Source organism: Arachis ipaensis, chromosome B4, assembly GCF_059453495.1.
Source record: "Arachis ipaensis isolate K30076 ecotype BB chromosome B4, ASM5945349v1, whole genome shotgun sequence".
NCBI classification, from domain to species: domain Eukaryota; kingdom Viridiplantae; phylum Streptophyta; class Magnoliopsida; order Fabales; family Fabaceae; genus Arachis; species Arachis ipaensis.
This window is the reverse complement of record NC_142439.1, coordinates 10,869,555-10,886,631: the sequence shown is the minus strand read 5'-3', so window position 1 is coordinate 10,886,631 and position 17,077 is coordinate 10,869,555. Positions and strand designations below refer to the sequence as shown.

Here is a 17,077-nt window from a genome sequence, read left to right as displayed (position 1 = left end):
TCACCACGTGACCCAAAACTTCACCTCACTCTTCCAGAATTCACATTTAGACAGTTTTGCATACAGTTTCTTTTCCTTCAGTATTTGCAACACGGTCCTTAAGTGTTCCGCATGCTCCTCTTCGGTGTTGGAATAAATCAGTATGTCATCAATGAAGACAACAACGAATTTATCCAGAAACGGATGGAAGACTCTATTCATATAATCCATAAACACCGCAGGAGCGTTTGTCAACCCAAAAGACATTACAGTGTGCTCGTAATGACCATAACGAGTCCTGAAAGCGGTCTTAGGGATATTCTCTCCCCTCACCCTATCTGGTGATAACCGGATCGCAAATCGATCTTGGAGAAAACCCCAGCTCCTTGTAACTGATCCATGAGATCATCAATTCTCAGCAACGGGTACTTATTCTTTATTGTGACCTTGTTCAGCTGCCTGTAATCCACACAGAGCTGCATACTCCCGTCCTTCTTCTTTACCAGTAACACTGGCGCACCCCACGGAGAAACACTTGGTCGGATAAAATTCTTACCCAACAGATCCTCTAACTAAGACTTTAGCTCGGCCATTTCCAGTGGTGACATCCTATAAGGAGCACTCGAGATTGGTCCAGCCCCAGGCACCAACTCGATAGCAAACTCAACCTCTCGGTTAGGTGGAAATTCATCAATATCATCGGAAAACACTTCCAGAAACTCACACACAACCGGAATTTGTTCCAATCTTTGATCATCACCCGAAACACCCACGGTCAACAACAGAATACCCTGATATTTGGTCCCAGAGCAATTCACCGTCATGGAATTCAAGTAGTAACTATTCGCCACAACCGGCCTTTCCGTATCTTCCGGCATGAAAGACACTGTTTTTGTAGAACAGTCGAGCAGGACATGGTTCTTAGATAACCAGTCCAAATCCAGGATAAGATCAAGACCGATCATTGGCAAGCAGATTAAATTATGGACAAAATCATGCTGCTTGAACCTAAAGGAAACTTGCGGGTATCCTAGCCTAGTTACCATGGCTTCATGGGTGGCATTATACACCTTTAGGTCATAACCTAAGGTTACAATCTTCAATCCTAACTCATGGGCTTTTTCAAATGCAATGAATGAATAAAGCATTTAAAGTTTGACTAGCCATTTCACAGTTACCTCGGATAAGTGCCTCAGATCCCTCAGCATCTATAGCTGAAGTGGTGAATACCCGACTAGTCTGCTGTGCCTTCCCGGCACCTTGTTTTTGCTTCTCTGGACAATTCGCGGCCTTATGTCCCACCTTACCACAAGAATAGCACAAACCCCACCCGGCCTTGCACGGGACTCCCGAATGGTGACTTCCGCACCTAGTACATGCTTGCTCACTCTGAGGCTGCTTCCCAAATCTCTTTCCTTGGGAGTTGTTGTTGTTGGACTTCCTGAAGGAGCCTCCCCGCTTGAAAGGCAGACCTCTGGGTGCAAAGTTCTTCCCTCAATTCTGTGGGAATGATCCCTTGTGACTTCCCCTCTCAGCGGCTGCCTTCTTCACACACTCTTCAGCAACCCTACACTTGTTCACCAATTCGGAGAAAGTCCTGATCTCCATTGGTCCCACTGAGCTAAAGATATCGCTCTGGAGTCCTCCTTCGTACTTAACGCACTTCCATTCCTCATAGTCTCTCGGAGTCCCCTGCCACATACGGGAGAACCTGAACAGCTCCTCAAACTTGTCAGTATACTCAGATACGGACATAGTGCCCTGCTTCAGCTGCAGCAACTCAAGTTCCTTGGCCGTCCTAGCAGAAGTCGGAAAGTACTTCTTATAGAACTCCTTCCGAAAGACATCCCAAGTGATATAGTCATCACCCTGCTGCAGGAGACGTCGGATTCCCTGCCACCAGTGCGATGCTTCACCAGTGAGCAAATAGGTAGCAAACTCAACACGTTGCCCCTCAAGTACCACCTGCGCTTGCAGTGCTCGCTCCATAGCCTAAAACCAGGTATCGGCTTCAGTCAGGCTCGTAGTTCCCTTGAACTTAGGTGGATTAACCTTCAAAAAGTTTGCCAGTGTCATCGAGCCCTGAGCTCCGCCTCCGTCATTGCCATGGTGGTTCATTTGTTGCCCAAGAGCTTTAGTAGTAGCCTGCATAGCACCAGCCATGTTCTCCAACGTAGCCATAAAGTTCACCAGGTCATTAAGGTTAACCTCCGGTGCACGAGCATTAGTACGACCTCTCCCACGGCCTCTACCACGTCCATGAGTCGCCATCTGGTTCCTATACACACCAAACAATCGATATTAAGTTGATCAGTCTCAATATCAGAAGTCTAGTGCTTCAAAGTCCCAAATGCATGCTCATGAACGTTTATGCCAGTTATATCAAGTAGATATACTAATAGCACATAACACACATACAGAGAATGCACAGAAGCATAGTCAGTCCATCCCTCAGGCTCTATAGGAACGAACTGCTCTGATACCATAATGTAACACCCTATCATACAGATTTTTATGCTTAAGTCATAATTCAGCAAGGTATTACAACCTTTAAAAATTAAAATTTAGTACATATAGTAGTGTGAATAAAGATTATAACTAGGAGCCTTTGAAGAAAAAGGGGTAAAACAAAATCGCAACTCGAAAGCGCAACACTCCGATTGGAAACGTGACGAACAAGGATAAACCAACGCGAGATTATATATATACAAAGGAGTGTCAAAAACAGGAATATCAAAACTCCTAATCCGGTTGCGAAGATAACCGGTCCGAGCATAGCAATATATACAAGTAAATAAAATAGGAAACCCCAAAGGAACCAAAGGGACATAAATACGAGAAAAACCTATTCTCTAAAATCCCCTCTAGAAGGAGTCATCACAGTTGTATTATTCAGTGGAGATAAAAGTATCTAATCAAAATATATAAACCAAAACAGAGTCCCAAGAAAAAAGGATCTTCGCTAATCCAGAAGTCTCTAGCATGCTTCAGCGAGAAGCCTCACGTCCTGCATCTGAAAACCACAAAATCCGCATGGGTGAGAACCAGAGGTTCCCAGCATGGTAACAGTTCCCACATATATAACATGTAATATCAGAGGAAAGGCGAAGGCAATCCTAGAACTTCCTCCAGATAAGATCAAAGCTTATAAACAAGCTAAACCATAAATGGCATCTGACTAAAGATCCTTCAATCTAACTAATACTTCCCATTCCAAATCCTTCAGACCTCCCAACCACCAACAGGAGTATAATATGGAAAACACAGTTATATCAGACAAGAGATATTCAAATAGGAATAGATACGGCATTTAGACAATTAGCAGGTAATATGCAGTCAAATAGGCAATCTCAAACAATTCACATAATATGCATATGATGAATGCCTGTCCCTACTGGCTGATGATATCATCTGTCGGTTATATAGCCAACCCGATAAGTCCAAGTAGCTAACCATTGGACTGTCCCTCTGTCGTGCATCCCCTACTCGAGTTATACTCAACATAATCGTGATCATAATCATGATCCATATCCAACACCCTCACTAGTGTATATTCACGCGGGCGAGCTCATCCAGGGCTTTCACAGTGCCCGGCCACCCTTACGATATAGGGTCAACAGAGTCTCGAGTCTCCACCTGGAGCACGTGGTAGCTAGCCACTGCTTTCTTCCAGGAAAAATCGTGTCTCAGATAGTAGAAGTGCATCATTCACATTTCATTCAATAGCATATATGCATTTCATACTTGGCCATAATCAATAATGGCACCGCCATAACACGGCAATAACTCAGCCATCCGGCTCATGGTTAAATCCATAACCAGCCAATTTATCAATAAATACAGCCCTTCAGCTCATGGCATACACAACACTTCCACCGCCATCCTCCGTATCTCAATATAATCATCTTGATCATCATTGATCATAAGTTTTCCCCTTGCTTCATCCGCAAGTTACCACATCACCTAGCTCCTTTCTCATTGCTAGGCATATCATAATGATTTAAGACATATGGGGTGAGATCGAAGGCTTAAAAGTATGAGATTTGGCTTTTAAAACTCAAAAATCAACTTTGGGATGAAAACAGGGCCACGCGTACGCGTCCTCTACGCGCACGCGTGGATGGCCAAAAAGTCACATTGACGCGTATGCGTCGCCCACGTGCACGCGTGGATGGGAAAACAGTCAAGGGACGCCTACGCGTCAGCCACGCGTACGCGTAGGTGTGTTTGTGCCCCACGCACACAACTCACACAGTGCTCGTGCAACTCTCGTAAAATCTGGCTGGGCAACCATTTTAGCACATCGACGTGTACGCGTGAGCCACGTGCACGCGTGGATGGCAATTTTTCAAAAATGACGAGCACGCGTCAAGAACTCCTACGTGTGGAGGGGTATTCTGCTAAAAATTTCTCTAAGTTAAAAGGTGTAGAATTCACAAAATAAACCCCCAATTTTCCAACGGACATAACTTCATCGTTTTAAAACGTTTTTCGTCCGTTTTTTGAACGGCATAACCACCTCGGATCCAGTTTCAGTTTCAAACATATTTGGCACAAAACGGAGATCTGGATTTCAAGTTACTTCCCATCAAAGTATGCCCAAAAACCACATTTTCATTCAAAACCACAGAGTGCCATTTTCAAAACAAGCCATTTGCAACCCTTTTCAAAATCAACCAAAACATGCCAATTTCATCCCTTTTTGAAATCAATCAAAATATACCAAAATTAACATCAAGCCATCCTCAACTTACACATTAACACTTTACCAAAAATTCCCAAAATCACCATCTAAGCATTTTAACACTTCTCCATCAAATGGCTAAAGGACAAACACAATAACATGTCATACATCCTTCCTCATCCCAATTTTCAATAATACCATTTCCAATCAACCATCATTATACATAATCAATATCATACTCACCATCAACATGGTTCCACCCACCAATTCAACCTCAATCATTCATCAAGAATATATCACAACATGCATTTTCTCATACATCACACAATCAAGGCATCAATATTCATAATCACATATATGACCACATCATATATCTCAACCATTCCATAACATCAACAATTCAATGCCTATCTTAGGGCCTCTAGCCTAAGTATTTCCTACCACATTACATTTTAAATACGAGAAACCGAGACCATACCTTAGCCGATTTTCCAAGCTCAACCGGAGCACTTCCAAATCACTTGTCCACAAGCTCTCAAGGTCTCAACACCTCCAAGAACATATTTTTACCACCAAAATCCCTTTTCAAGCTTTTCAAAGTCTCAATCAAGCTCCAATATTCATATATACACAACCTAAGCCACAATCATCATACCCATACACAACATCTCAATATCCAAACATCATAGAACAACAAATTATACTAGGATTGAGAATGTTACCACACCCAAGGTCCAACGGGACAAGATTAATCTTCTCCTTCAAGAGAGTTGGGTCCTATAACATCAAAGAGCCCAAAATCTCAACACTTTTGTTCATGAAACTCGAAAACAAGGGATGGAGTTTTGAAGAGAAAAACGTGGCTTACCTCAATATTGATTGTATGGGTTTTGTAGAGCTCTCCGTGGTGAACACGTGGCCACAAACGGTGCGGCAATCGGAGCTCTAGATCAAAAGTTATGGTGGTTTGAAGATTAAAGGAGAGAAAGAAACCCAAGAAAGGGATGCATCATGGACAAGCCCAGGAAGGGAAAAAAACCCAAGGAAGCAGCTAGTAGTAAGCAAGATAACGAATAAGCAAGGTGTAAACGGCCTCGCAAGGACTCCGAACAAGCACCATCTACCCGGTGCAGGACTAAACTTCAGCAAAGAGATATGGATGCGCAGAAGGTGATCTCATTTCATTAAAATTACTCGTGTTATTATCATGGATGCTTATTTTAGTATGTATCCAACTGGTTATTATTTTGTTAGTACATTTCTCCTTGTGTGGTGTGCAACGTGTTGTGATGTGCATGTAATTGTTAATTCTTGGGTCATGCCAGCAGTCTGGCAAGGTCAGCGATGGAAGTAAACGGCTGCGCAAGGACTCCGAACAAGCGCCATCTACTTAGAGCAAGACCAAATCTCAACATAGGGATATGGATGCGTAGAAGGTGATATCGGTTCATTAAAATTACTTGTGTTATTATCATGGATGTTTATTTTAGTAAGTATGCGACTGGTTTGGGTATTTATCATGCATATGACGATATCTGGGAATATAGACGCGACTGTAGTTATAAATATTATTCCTCTCCTCTCCAGTATGATAAAGTGTTTTATATATGTTGTTTTTCATATCCTGCTGTGTTGCTTATATCTCTTGATCTATTCAATGTCTACACCATAGGAATGCAGGCCTGGTACGAGGAGAAAGTTGCCCATTCCAGAAGCCGATCAAGCAACGGCATAAAAATAGCACGTCCAACAGAGACTGTCCCAAAAATCAAGGGGACACTTATGGTTGTCTCGGACTCTGATGATGAAGATAACGTGCCACTTGTTAGAAGAAGGCAACGATTATTCCAACAAGAGCCTCCACCACAGGATGTCCATCAAGCAGAGCCTGTGGTCATGGACGATCATGAATGTGCTCAAGAAGATCACTCTGGCCACAAGAAAGCATCTCCACGTACGCCGTATGCGGCACTTGTCCAGCTTACCGAGTACAATTTTGACAGGTAAGTTGTTTGTGGCTTACTTTGCTGTCTCTTTTTCTTTTTTATCTTTTTTTTCCTGTGTGGTGATTAGCGGTCCTGGTAAGCATAACTGGTCAATTTAGCTAACGTCATATGGCATTTGTTTGCAGTGAATTTGATGTCTTCATCGTACAGTGTCTTGAATTTGAACAAGTGCTGGCAAATATTGAATAAGGGCGGCACACAAGGCCCATAAGCATGTGGCCCCTGCAAACGGTGAAGCCAAAGAATTCATGCTACCATACACCGAGTCCAAGAAGATCCAGCTTTTCACTAGGTTTAACTCAGTTTGAAAAGAGCCCAACCTCGTCCTTTATCCATTCAATTCATCGAGGCTTAGGAATATAAAGAAGGGAGAGAATAATTACACTACAAGAAAAAGTAATATTTGTAACAAAAAAAAAATTGTTACAAAAAATCGAAATTTTGAAACAAAAGAATTTTGTGACAAAAAAGGGGCCGTTGCAGTATGTCCCGTTACAAAAAGTTTTTGTAACAAAAAAACGAAACTGTTACAATTCAAAATGATATTTTGTAACAAATTTTTGTGATACAAAAAACCAGAAGCCATTACAAAAGTGGTAACAAATTTTGATCTTCAAGGTATTTTTGGTGACAATCTATTTTTTCCTATCATAAAATTTTTGTTACAAAATGTAACTTAATTTTGTAACATTTTTTTCTTTAGTTACAAAACACTATTTATTTTGTAATAATTTTTTAATACAAATTACACACATAATTTATCAGATTATATTATTTTTTTAATTAAAAAATATATTAACTAATTTACTCAACAAGTCAACATTTATATAATATATAATAACATAGATAGTTCAAATATCTTTCATTAACTAAGATTGTTTTATAAATCTTCAACATATAAACTTTAAAGTACAAACTAACAAGACACATTGAAGAACCCTAATGAACTAGATAGATACATAGGACAAGAAAAACAAGGAATTATAAATCTCCAAAATGTAAACTACAAATTACAAACTCCATCATATTCATACAGCTCCTTTCTCATTTCTCATGGAGAAGTTCTAATAAGTGCCACACACCTGAAAATCTGAAATAAAAAAATAATAATATAAATTGTCTAAGAAAATCTTAAATAAATTGAAGTGCCATACAAGAACAGGAAAATCTTAAATAATGCAAACTCACTCTAAGAAGTAATTAAGAACTTAGTATTTAGAAAGGGAACGAATACATTGTATTGCAAATATGAGTTTAGATATAGTGTCAAGTATTGAAACCGAACTGCATGCATGAAGAAACAGAAATCCAGCACAAAGTATGAAGGTACATGAAACTAAAATCCATCCAATAACTACTAGGCTGCAACCACCATAGAATTTAACACAATCATGATTTGAAATGCAACAAAAAAAAGTAGCTCAATATAATATAATGACTAACAGTCAATGAACTTACAAGTATACAAGGCACTGCATCCCAAGTAAGGAACATTCTGCATATTCAAAAGGAATTTCTGAATCAAGCTAGGAAGAAGCACCCAACTTCAATATATAACTGGTATGCGAAATTGTTACTCAGGTTGTAAAATTTGTTGTTCGTTCTCTCCCTGGCAATGGCGCCAAAACCTGGTGCACAATACCATGGTCCAAACATAACTTCACAACTTCGCACAACTAACCAGCAAGTGCACTGGGTCGTCCAAGTAATAAGCCTTACGTGAGTAAGAGTCGATCCCACGGAGATTGTTGGTATGAAGCAAGCTATGGTCATCTTGTAAATCTCAGTCAGGCGGATATTAAATGTTATGGAGTTTTCGAATAATAATAATAAATAAACAGAAAATAAAGATAGAGATACTTATGTAAATCATTGGTGAGAATTTCAGATAAGCGTATAGAGATGCTTTCGTTCCTCTGAACCTCTGCTTTCCTGCTGTCTTCATCCAATCAGTCCTACTCCTTTCCATGGCAAGCTTTGTGTAGGGCATCACCGTTGTCAATGGCTACTTCCCATCCTCTCTGTGAAAATGGTCCGATGCGCTGTCACTGCATGGCTAATCATCTGGAGGTTCTCGATCATACTGGAATAGGATTCACCCTCCTTTTGCGTCTGTCACTACGCCCAGCACTCGCGAGTTTGAAGTTCGTCACAGCCATCCCTTCCCAGATCCTACTCGGAATACCACAGACAAGGTTTAGACTTTCCGGATCTCAAGAATGGCCATCCATGGGTTCTAACTTATACCACGAAGATTCTAATATCTCGGACTCAGTCCTCTGTATTAGATATCTAAGAGATACTCATTCTAGCTTGTTTGCATGTAGAACGGAAGTGTTTGTCAGGCACGCGTTCATAAGTGAGAATGATGATGAGCGTCACATAATCATCACATTCATCATGTTCTTGGGTGCGAATGGATATCTTAGAATAGGAATAAGCTTGAAGTGAATAGAAAAACAGTAGTACTTTGCATTAATTCATGAGGAACAGCAGAGCTCCACACCTTAATCTATGGAGTGCAGAAACTCTACCGTTGAAAATACATAAGTGATGAAGGTCCAGGCATGGCCGAATGGCCAGCCCCCAAACGTGATCTAGAATAGCATAAAACTGATCAAAGATCGATCCGAAGATGGATCCGAAGATGAAAATACAATAGTAAAAGGTTCTATTTATACTAGACTAGCTACTAGGGTTTACAGAAGTGAGTAATTGATGCAGAAATCTACTTCCGGGGCCCACTTGGTGTGTGCTTGGGCTGAACTTGAAGTTTACACGTGGAGAAGTCATTCTTGGAGTTGAACTTCAGTTTGTAACGTGTTTCTGGCGTTGAACTCCACTTTGCAACTTGTTTCTGGCGCTGAACGCCAGACTGTAACATGAAACTGGCGTTAAATGCCAGTTTGTGTCATCTAAACTCGGGCAAAGTATAGACTATTATATATTTATGGAAAGCCCTGGATGTCTACTTTCCAACGCAATTGGAAGCGCGTCATTTGGAGTTTTGTAGCTCCAGAAAATCCACTTTGAGTGCAAAGAGGTCAGAATCCAATAGCATCTGCAGTCATTTTTCAACCTCTGAATCTGATTTTTGCTCAAGTCCCTCAATTTCAGCCAGAAAATACCTGAAATCACAGAAAAACACACAAACTCATAGTAAAGTCCAGAAATATAAATTTATCATAAAAACTAATAAAAACATCCCTAAAAGTAACTAGATCCTACTAAAAACATACTAAAAATAATGTCAAAAAGCGTATAAATTATCCGCTCATCACAACACCAAACTTAAATTGTTGCTTGTCCCCAAGCAACTGAAAATTAAATAGGATAAAAAGAAGAGAATATACTATAAATTCCAAACTATCAATGAAACTTAGCTCCAATCAGATGAGCGGGACTTGTAGCTTTTTACCTCTTGAATAGTTTTGGCATCTCACTTTATCCATTGAAGTTCAGAATGATTGGCATCTATAGGAACTTAGAATTCAGATAGTGTTATTGATTCTCCTAGTTCAGTATGTTGATTCTTGAACACAGCTACTTTATGAGTCTTGGCCGTGGCCCTAAGCACTTTGTTTTCCAGTATTACCACCGGATACATAAATGTCACGGACACATAACTGGGTGAACCTTTTCAGATTGTGACTTAGCTTTGCTAAAGCCCCCAATTAGAGGTGTCCAGGGTTCTTAAGCACACTCTTCTTTCTGCTTTAGACCTTGACTTTAACCGCTCAGTCTCAAATTTTCACTTGACACCTTCACGCCACAAGCACATGGTTAGGGACAGCTTGGTTTAGCCGCTTAGGCCAGGATTTTATTCCTTTAAGCCCTCCTATCCACTGATGCTCAAAGCCTTGGATTCTTTTTATTACCCTTGCCTTTTAGTTTTAAGGACTATTGGCTTTTTGCTCTTGCCTTTTGGTTTAAAGAGCTTTTGGCTTTTTCTGCTTGCTTTCTTTTTCTTTTATTTTCGCCATTTTTTCTCTTTTTTTCGCATTTTTTCTGCAAGCTTTGTATTCACTGCTTTTTCTTGCTTCAAGAATCATTTTTATGATTTTTCAAATTATCTAATAACATGTCTGCTGTTCATCATTCTTTCAAGAGCCAACATATTTAACATTCTAAAACACCAACTTCAAAAAGACATATGCACTGTTCAAGCATTCATTCAGAAAACAAAAAGTATTGTCACCACATCAATATAATTAAACTAAGTTCAAGGATAAATTCGAAACTCATGTACTTCTTGTTCTTTTGAATTAAAACATTTTTCATTTAAGAGAGGTGATAGATTCATAGGACATTCATAACTTTAAGACATAGTTACTAAATACTAATGATCATGTAATAAGACACAAACATAGATAAGCACTTAACATAAAGAAAACGAAAAACAGAAAATTTAAGAACAAGGAATGAGTCCACCTTAGTGATGGTGGCATTTCCTTCTTGAGGAACCAATGATGTCCTTGAGCTCTTCTATGTCTCTTCCTTGTCTTTGCTGCTCCTCCCTCATTGCTCTTTGATCTTCTCTAATTTCATGGAGAATGATGGAGTGTTCTTGATGTTCCACCCTTAATTGCTCCCAATAATTGTGTGGAGGAAAATGTATCCCCTGAGGTATCTCAGGGATCTCTTGATTTGCAGTCAAATGTTCTACCACTGAGCTATAGACCCTTGAGATGAATCTCTCCATCTCCTATGACTCGGAGGTGGAAGCTTTTGTCTTCCCTTTCCTCTTTCTAGAGGTTTCTCTGCCCTTAGGTGCCATTAATGGTTATGGAAAAACAAAAAAAAGATATGCTTTTACCACATCAAACTTAGAATGTTACTCGCCCTCGAGCAAAAGAAGAAAGAATAGTAGAAGAAGAAGAAGATATGGAGGAGATGGAGGGATGTGTGTATTCGGCTATATGGGTGGGCTTGGGTGGTAAAGAGATTTTGAATTTTGAAGGTAGGTGGGGTGTATGGATGTGAATGGTGAATGGAAAACAGAAGGGATGACCGTGAATGAAGAGAGAGAAGGTGAGGTAGGTGGGGATCCTGTGAGGTCCACAGATCCTGAGGTGTCAAGAATTTACATCCCTGCACCAATTAGGCGTGTAAAACGCCTTTGCATGAAATTCTGGCGTTTAAACGCCGAATTGATGCTTGTTCTGGGCGTTCAACGCCCAGATGCAGCATGTTTCTGGCGTTGAACGCCAGTTCTATGCTTGTTTCTGGCGTTCAGCGCCAGCTCTTCTCAGGGTGCATTCCTGGCATCTGAACGCCAGGATGTTGCTTGTTTCTGGCATTCAACGCCAGATCCATGCTCTGTTCTGGCGTTGAACGCCAGCCAGATGCTCCTTACTGGCGTTTAAACGCCAGTAAGTCCTTCCTCCAGGGTGTGATTTTTCTTCTGCTGTTTTTGATTCTGTTTTTAATTTTTGTATTTATTTTGTGACTCCACATTATCATGAACCTAATAAAACATGAAAGAACAATAAAAATAAAAATAAAATTAGATAAATAAAAATTGGGTTGCCTCCCAACAAGCACTTCTTTAATGTCAATAGCTTGACAGTGAGCTCTCATGGAGCCTCACAGATGTTCAGAGCATTGTTGAGACTTCCCAACACCAAACTTAGAGTTTGGATATGGGAGTTCAACACCAAACTTAGAGTTTGGTTGTGGCTTCCCAACACAAAACTTAGAGTTTGACTGTGGGGGTTCTGGTTGACTCTGTAGTGAGAGAAGTTTTTCATGCTTCCTCTCCATGGTTACAGAGAGAGATCCTTGAGTTTTAAACACAAGGTTGTCCTCATTTAGTTGAAGGATCAATTCTCCTCTGTAAACATCAATCACAGCTCTTGCTGTGGCTAGGAAGGGTCTTCCAAGGATGATGGATTCATCCTCATCCTTCCCAGTGTCTAGGATTATGAAATCAGAAGGGATGTAAAGGCCTTCAACCTTTACTAGCACATCCTCTACTTGTCCATAAGCCTGTTTTCTTGAATTATCTGCCATCTCTAATGAGATTCTGGCAGCTTTTACCTCAGAGATTCCCAGTTTCTCCATTACAGAGAGTGGCATGAGGTTTATTCCTGACCCAAGGTCACATAGAGCCTTCTCAAAGGTCATGGTGCCTATGGTACAAGGTATTAGGAACTTTCCAGGATTCTGTTTCTTCTGAGGCAATCTTAGTTGATCCAATGCATTTAGTTCATTAGTGAACAGGGGAAGTTCATCTCCCCAAGTCTCGTTACCAAATAAATTGGCATTCAGCTTCATGATTGCACCAAGGTACTTGGCAACTTGCTCTTCAGTAACATCCTCATTCTCTTCAGAAGAAGAATACTCATCAGAGCTCATGAAGGGCATAAGGAGGTTCAATAGAATCTCTATGGTCTCTAGATGAGCCTCGGATTCTTTTGGTTCCTCAAAGGAAAACTCCTTGTTGATTACTGGATGTCCCAGGAGGTCTTCCTCACTGGGATTCACGTCCTTCTCCTCCCTTGTAGGTTCGGCCATGATGGTTATATCAATGGCCTTGCACTCTCTCTTTGGATTCTCTTCTGTATTGCTTGGGAGAGTACTAGGAGGGGTTTCAGTGATCTTCTTGCTCAGCTGGCCCACTTGTGCCTCCAAATTTTTAATGGAGGACCTTGTTTCATTCATGAAACTCAGAGTGGCCTTAGATAGATCAGAGACTAAATTTGATAAGCTAGATGGATTCTGCTCAGAGCTCTCTGTCTGTTGCTGAGTGGATGATGGAAAAGGTTTACTATTGTTAAACATGTTTCTTCCACCATTATTAAAGCCTTGTTGAGGCTTTTGTTGATTCTTCCATGAGAAATTTGGGTGATTTCTCCATGAGGGGTTATAGGTGTTCCCATAGGGTTCACCCATGTAATTCACCTCTGCTATTGCAGGGTTCTCAGGATCATAAGCCTCTTCTTCAGAAGATGCCTCTTGAGTACTGTTGGATGCAGCTTGCATTCCATTCAGACTCTGAGAAATCATATTGACCTGCTGAGTCAATAGTTTGTTCTGAGCCAATATGGCATTCAGAGCATCAATTTCAAGAACTCCCTTCCTTTGAGGTGTCCCATTACTTACAGGATTCCTCTCAGAAGTGTACATAAAGTGGTTCTTAGCAACCATGTCAATAAGTTCTTGAGCTTCTGCAGGCGTTTTCTTTAGGTGAATAGATCCACCTGCAGAGTGGTCCAGTGACATCTTTGATAGCTCAGACAGACCATCATAGAATATATCTAGGATGGTCCATTATGAAAGCATGTTAGAAGGACACTTTTTGGTCAGTTGATTGTATCTCTCCCAAGCTTCATAGAGGGATTCACCTTCCTTCTGTCTGAAGGTTTGAACATCCACTCTAAGCTTACTAAGCTTTTGAGGAGGAAAGAACTTGGCTAAGAAAGCCGTGACAAGCTTATCCCAAGAGTTCAGGCTATCTTTAGGTTGAGAATCCAACCATATTCTAGCTCTGTCTCTCACAGTAAACGGGAAAAGCATGAGCCTGTAGACCTCGGGTTCGACCCCATTGGTCTTAACAGTATCACATATCTGCAAGAATTCAGTTAAGAACTGAAAAGGATCTTCAGATGGAAGTCCATGAAACTTGCAGTTTTGTTGCATCAGAGAAACTAGTTGAGGCTTAAGCTCAAAATTGTTTGCTCCAATGGTAGGGATGGAGATGCTTCTTCCATGTAAATTGGAATTTGGTGCAGTAAAGTCACCAAGCATCTTCCTTGCATTGTTATTATTTTCGGCTGCCATTTCCTCTTCCTTTTCAAAAATTTCTGTAAGGTTGTCTCTGGATTGTTGTATTTTAGCTTCTCTCAGTTTCCTCTTCAGAGTCCTTTCAGGTTCAGGATCTGCTTCAATAAGAATGTTCTTGTCCTTGCTCCTGCTCATATGAAAAAGAAGGGAACAGAAAATAATAATAGGGATCCTTTTTGCCACAGTATAAAGGTTCCCTTGTGTGAGTAGATGAAAAGGAGAAAAAGAATGAAGAAGAGAAGGATTCGAACTCAGAGGAGAAGAAGGGGTTCAAATTTTGGGTGAGGAGAAGTGTTAGTAGATGAATAAATAAATAGAAGGAGATGAGGGAGAGAAAATTTCGAAAATAAATTTTGAAAAAGGTTAGTAATTTTCAAAAATTAGGAATGAAATAAAATTAAAAATAAAAATTAAAATAATTAGTTAATTAAAAGAATTTTGAAAAAGAGGAAGGTAATTTTCGAAAATTTAGAGAGAAAAGATTAGTTAGGTGGTTTTGAAAAAGATAAGAGATAGTAAATAAGTAAAGTGGTTAGTTGAAAAAGATTTGAAAATCAAATTTGAAAAGATAAGAAGATAAGAAGTTAGAAGAGATATTTTAAAATCAAATTTTTGAAAAAGATATGATTTAAAAGATATGATGGAAATATATAATTAAAATTAGTTTTGAAAAAGATTTGATTTTTAAAATCAAAATTAATGACTTGACTCACAAGTAATCACAAGATATGATTCTAGAACTTAAAGTTTGAATCTTTCTTAACAAGAAAGTAACAAACTTGAAATTTTTGAATCAAAACATTAATTGTTGATAATATTTTCGAAAATTATGAGATAAAATTAAGAAAAAGATTTTTGAAAAATATTTTTAAAATTTTCGAAAATGAATAAGAAAAATGAAAAAGATTTGATTTTTGAAAAAGATTTTGAAAAAGATAAGATTTTCAAATTGAAAATTTGATTTGACTTATAAGAAACAACTAGATTTTAAAATTTTTGAAAGAGTCAATCCAAATTTTTGAAATTTATGAGTGAAAAAGGGAAAGATATTTCTTTTTATTTTTGAATTTTTATGATGAGAGAGAAAAACAACAAAAATACTCAATGCATGAAAATTTTGGATCAAAACAATGAATGCATGCAAGAATGCTATGAATGTCAAGATGAACACCAAGAACACTTTGAAGATCATGATGAACATCAAGAACATATTTTTTAAAAAAAAAAATTTATGCAAAGAAAACATGCAAGACACCAAACTTAGAAAATTTTAATGTTTAGACACCATGAATGCAAAAATGCACATGTAAAACAAGAAAAGACACAAAACAAGAAAACATCAAGATCAAACAAGAAGATTTACCAAGAACAACTTGAAGATCATGAAGAGCACTATGAATGCATGAATTTTCGAAAAATACATAAATTTTTTTAAAAATGCAATTGACACCAAACTTAAAAATTGACTCAAGACTCAGACAAGAAACACAAAATATTTTTGATTTTTATGATTTTATTATTTTTTTTTTATTTTTCAAAAATTAATTTGAAAAAGAAAAATAAGGATTTCAAGATTTTTAATATGAATTCCAGGAATCTTGCACTGTTAGTCTAAAGCTCCAGTCCAGGAATTAGACATGGCTCACTAACCAGCCAAGCTTTCAATGAAAGCTCCGGTCCAAAACACTAGACATGGCCAATGGCCAGCCAAGCTTTAGAATACAAATCAGTCATACAACAGCAAATTTGATTAGCAATAACTAGCTTGCTCTTGTGATGATGGTTTGGAAGCCTCAGTCCAAATGAATTTAGACATGGCTTTCCAGCCAGCCAGGCTTCAACATTTTTCATGAAACTCTAGAATTCATTCTTAAAAATTCTGAAGAACGTAAATATTTTTTTTCGAAATTAAAAAGCTTTAAAAATAAAATAAAATAAAATTACCTAATCTGAACAACAAGATGAAATATCAGTTGTCCAAACTCGAACAATCTCCGGCAACGGCGCCAAAAACTTGGTATGCGAAATTGTTACTCAGGTTGTAAAATTTGTTGTTCGTTCTCTCCCTGGCAATGGTGCCAAAACCTGGTGCACAATACCATGGTCCAAACATAACTTCACAACTTCGCACAACTAACCAGCAAGTGCACTGGGTCGTCCAAGTAATAAACCTTACGTGAGTAAGGGTCGATCCCACGGAGATTGTTGGTATGAAGCAAGCTATGGTCATCTTGTAAATCTCAGTCAGGCGGATATTAAATGTTATGGAGTTTTCGAATAATAATAATAAATAAACAGAAAATAAAGATAGAGATACTTATGTAAATCATTGGTGAGAATTTCAGATAAGCGTATAGAGATGCTTTCGTTCCTCTGAACCTCTGTTTTCCTGCTGTCTTCATCCAATCAGTCCTACTCCTTTCCATGGCAAGCTTTGTGTAGGGCATCACCGTTTTCAATAGCTACTTCCCATCCTCTCTGTGAAAATGGTCCGATGCACTGTCACTGCATGGCTAATCATCTGGAGGTTCTCGATCATACTGGAATAGGATTCACCCTCCTTTTGCGTCTGTCACTACGCCCAGCACTCGCGAGTTTGAAGTTCGTCACAGCCATCCCTTCC

The 17,077-nt window shown here is 39.1% G+C and overlaps 1 protein-coding gene and 1 non-coding gene across 2 annotated transcripts; one reads left to right on the top strand and one right to left on the bottom strand.

Moving 5' to 3' along the window:
* On the bottom strand, nt 1–2,250 carry LOC148566652 (uncharacterized). The gene is made up of 6 exons (XM_088484362.1): nt 2,047–2,250; nt 1,799–1,971; nt 1,597–1,690; nt 1,158–1,281; nt 706–865; nt 1–193 (listed from the first exon to the last, which is right to left on the bottom strand). Exons 1-6 carry the CDS (start codon nt 2,248–2,250, stop codon nt 1–3), a joined length of 948 nt encoding a protein of 315 aa, XP_088340488.1.
* An 11,697-nt stretch (nt 2,251–13,947) lies between these two features.
* On the top strand, nt 13,948–14,055 carry LOC148566651 (small nucleolar RNA R71). Its single transcript, XR_015882265.1, has one exon. It is a non-coding gene; the product is annotated as a small nucleolar RNA R71 (small nucleolar RNA).
* The last annotated feature ends 3,022 nt before the right edge of the window (nt 14,056–17,077 follow it).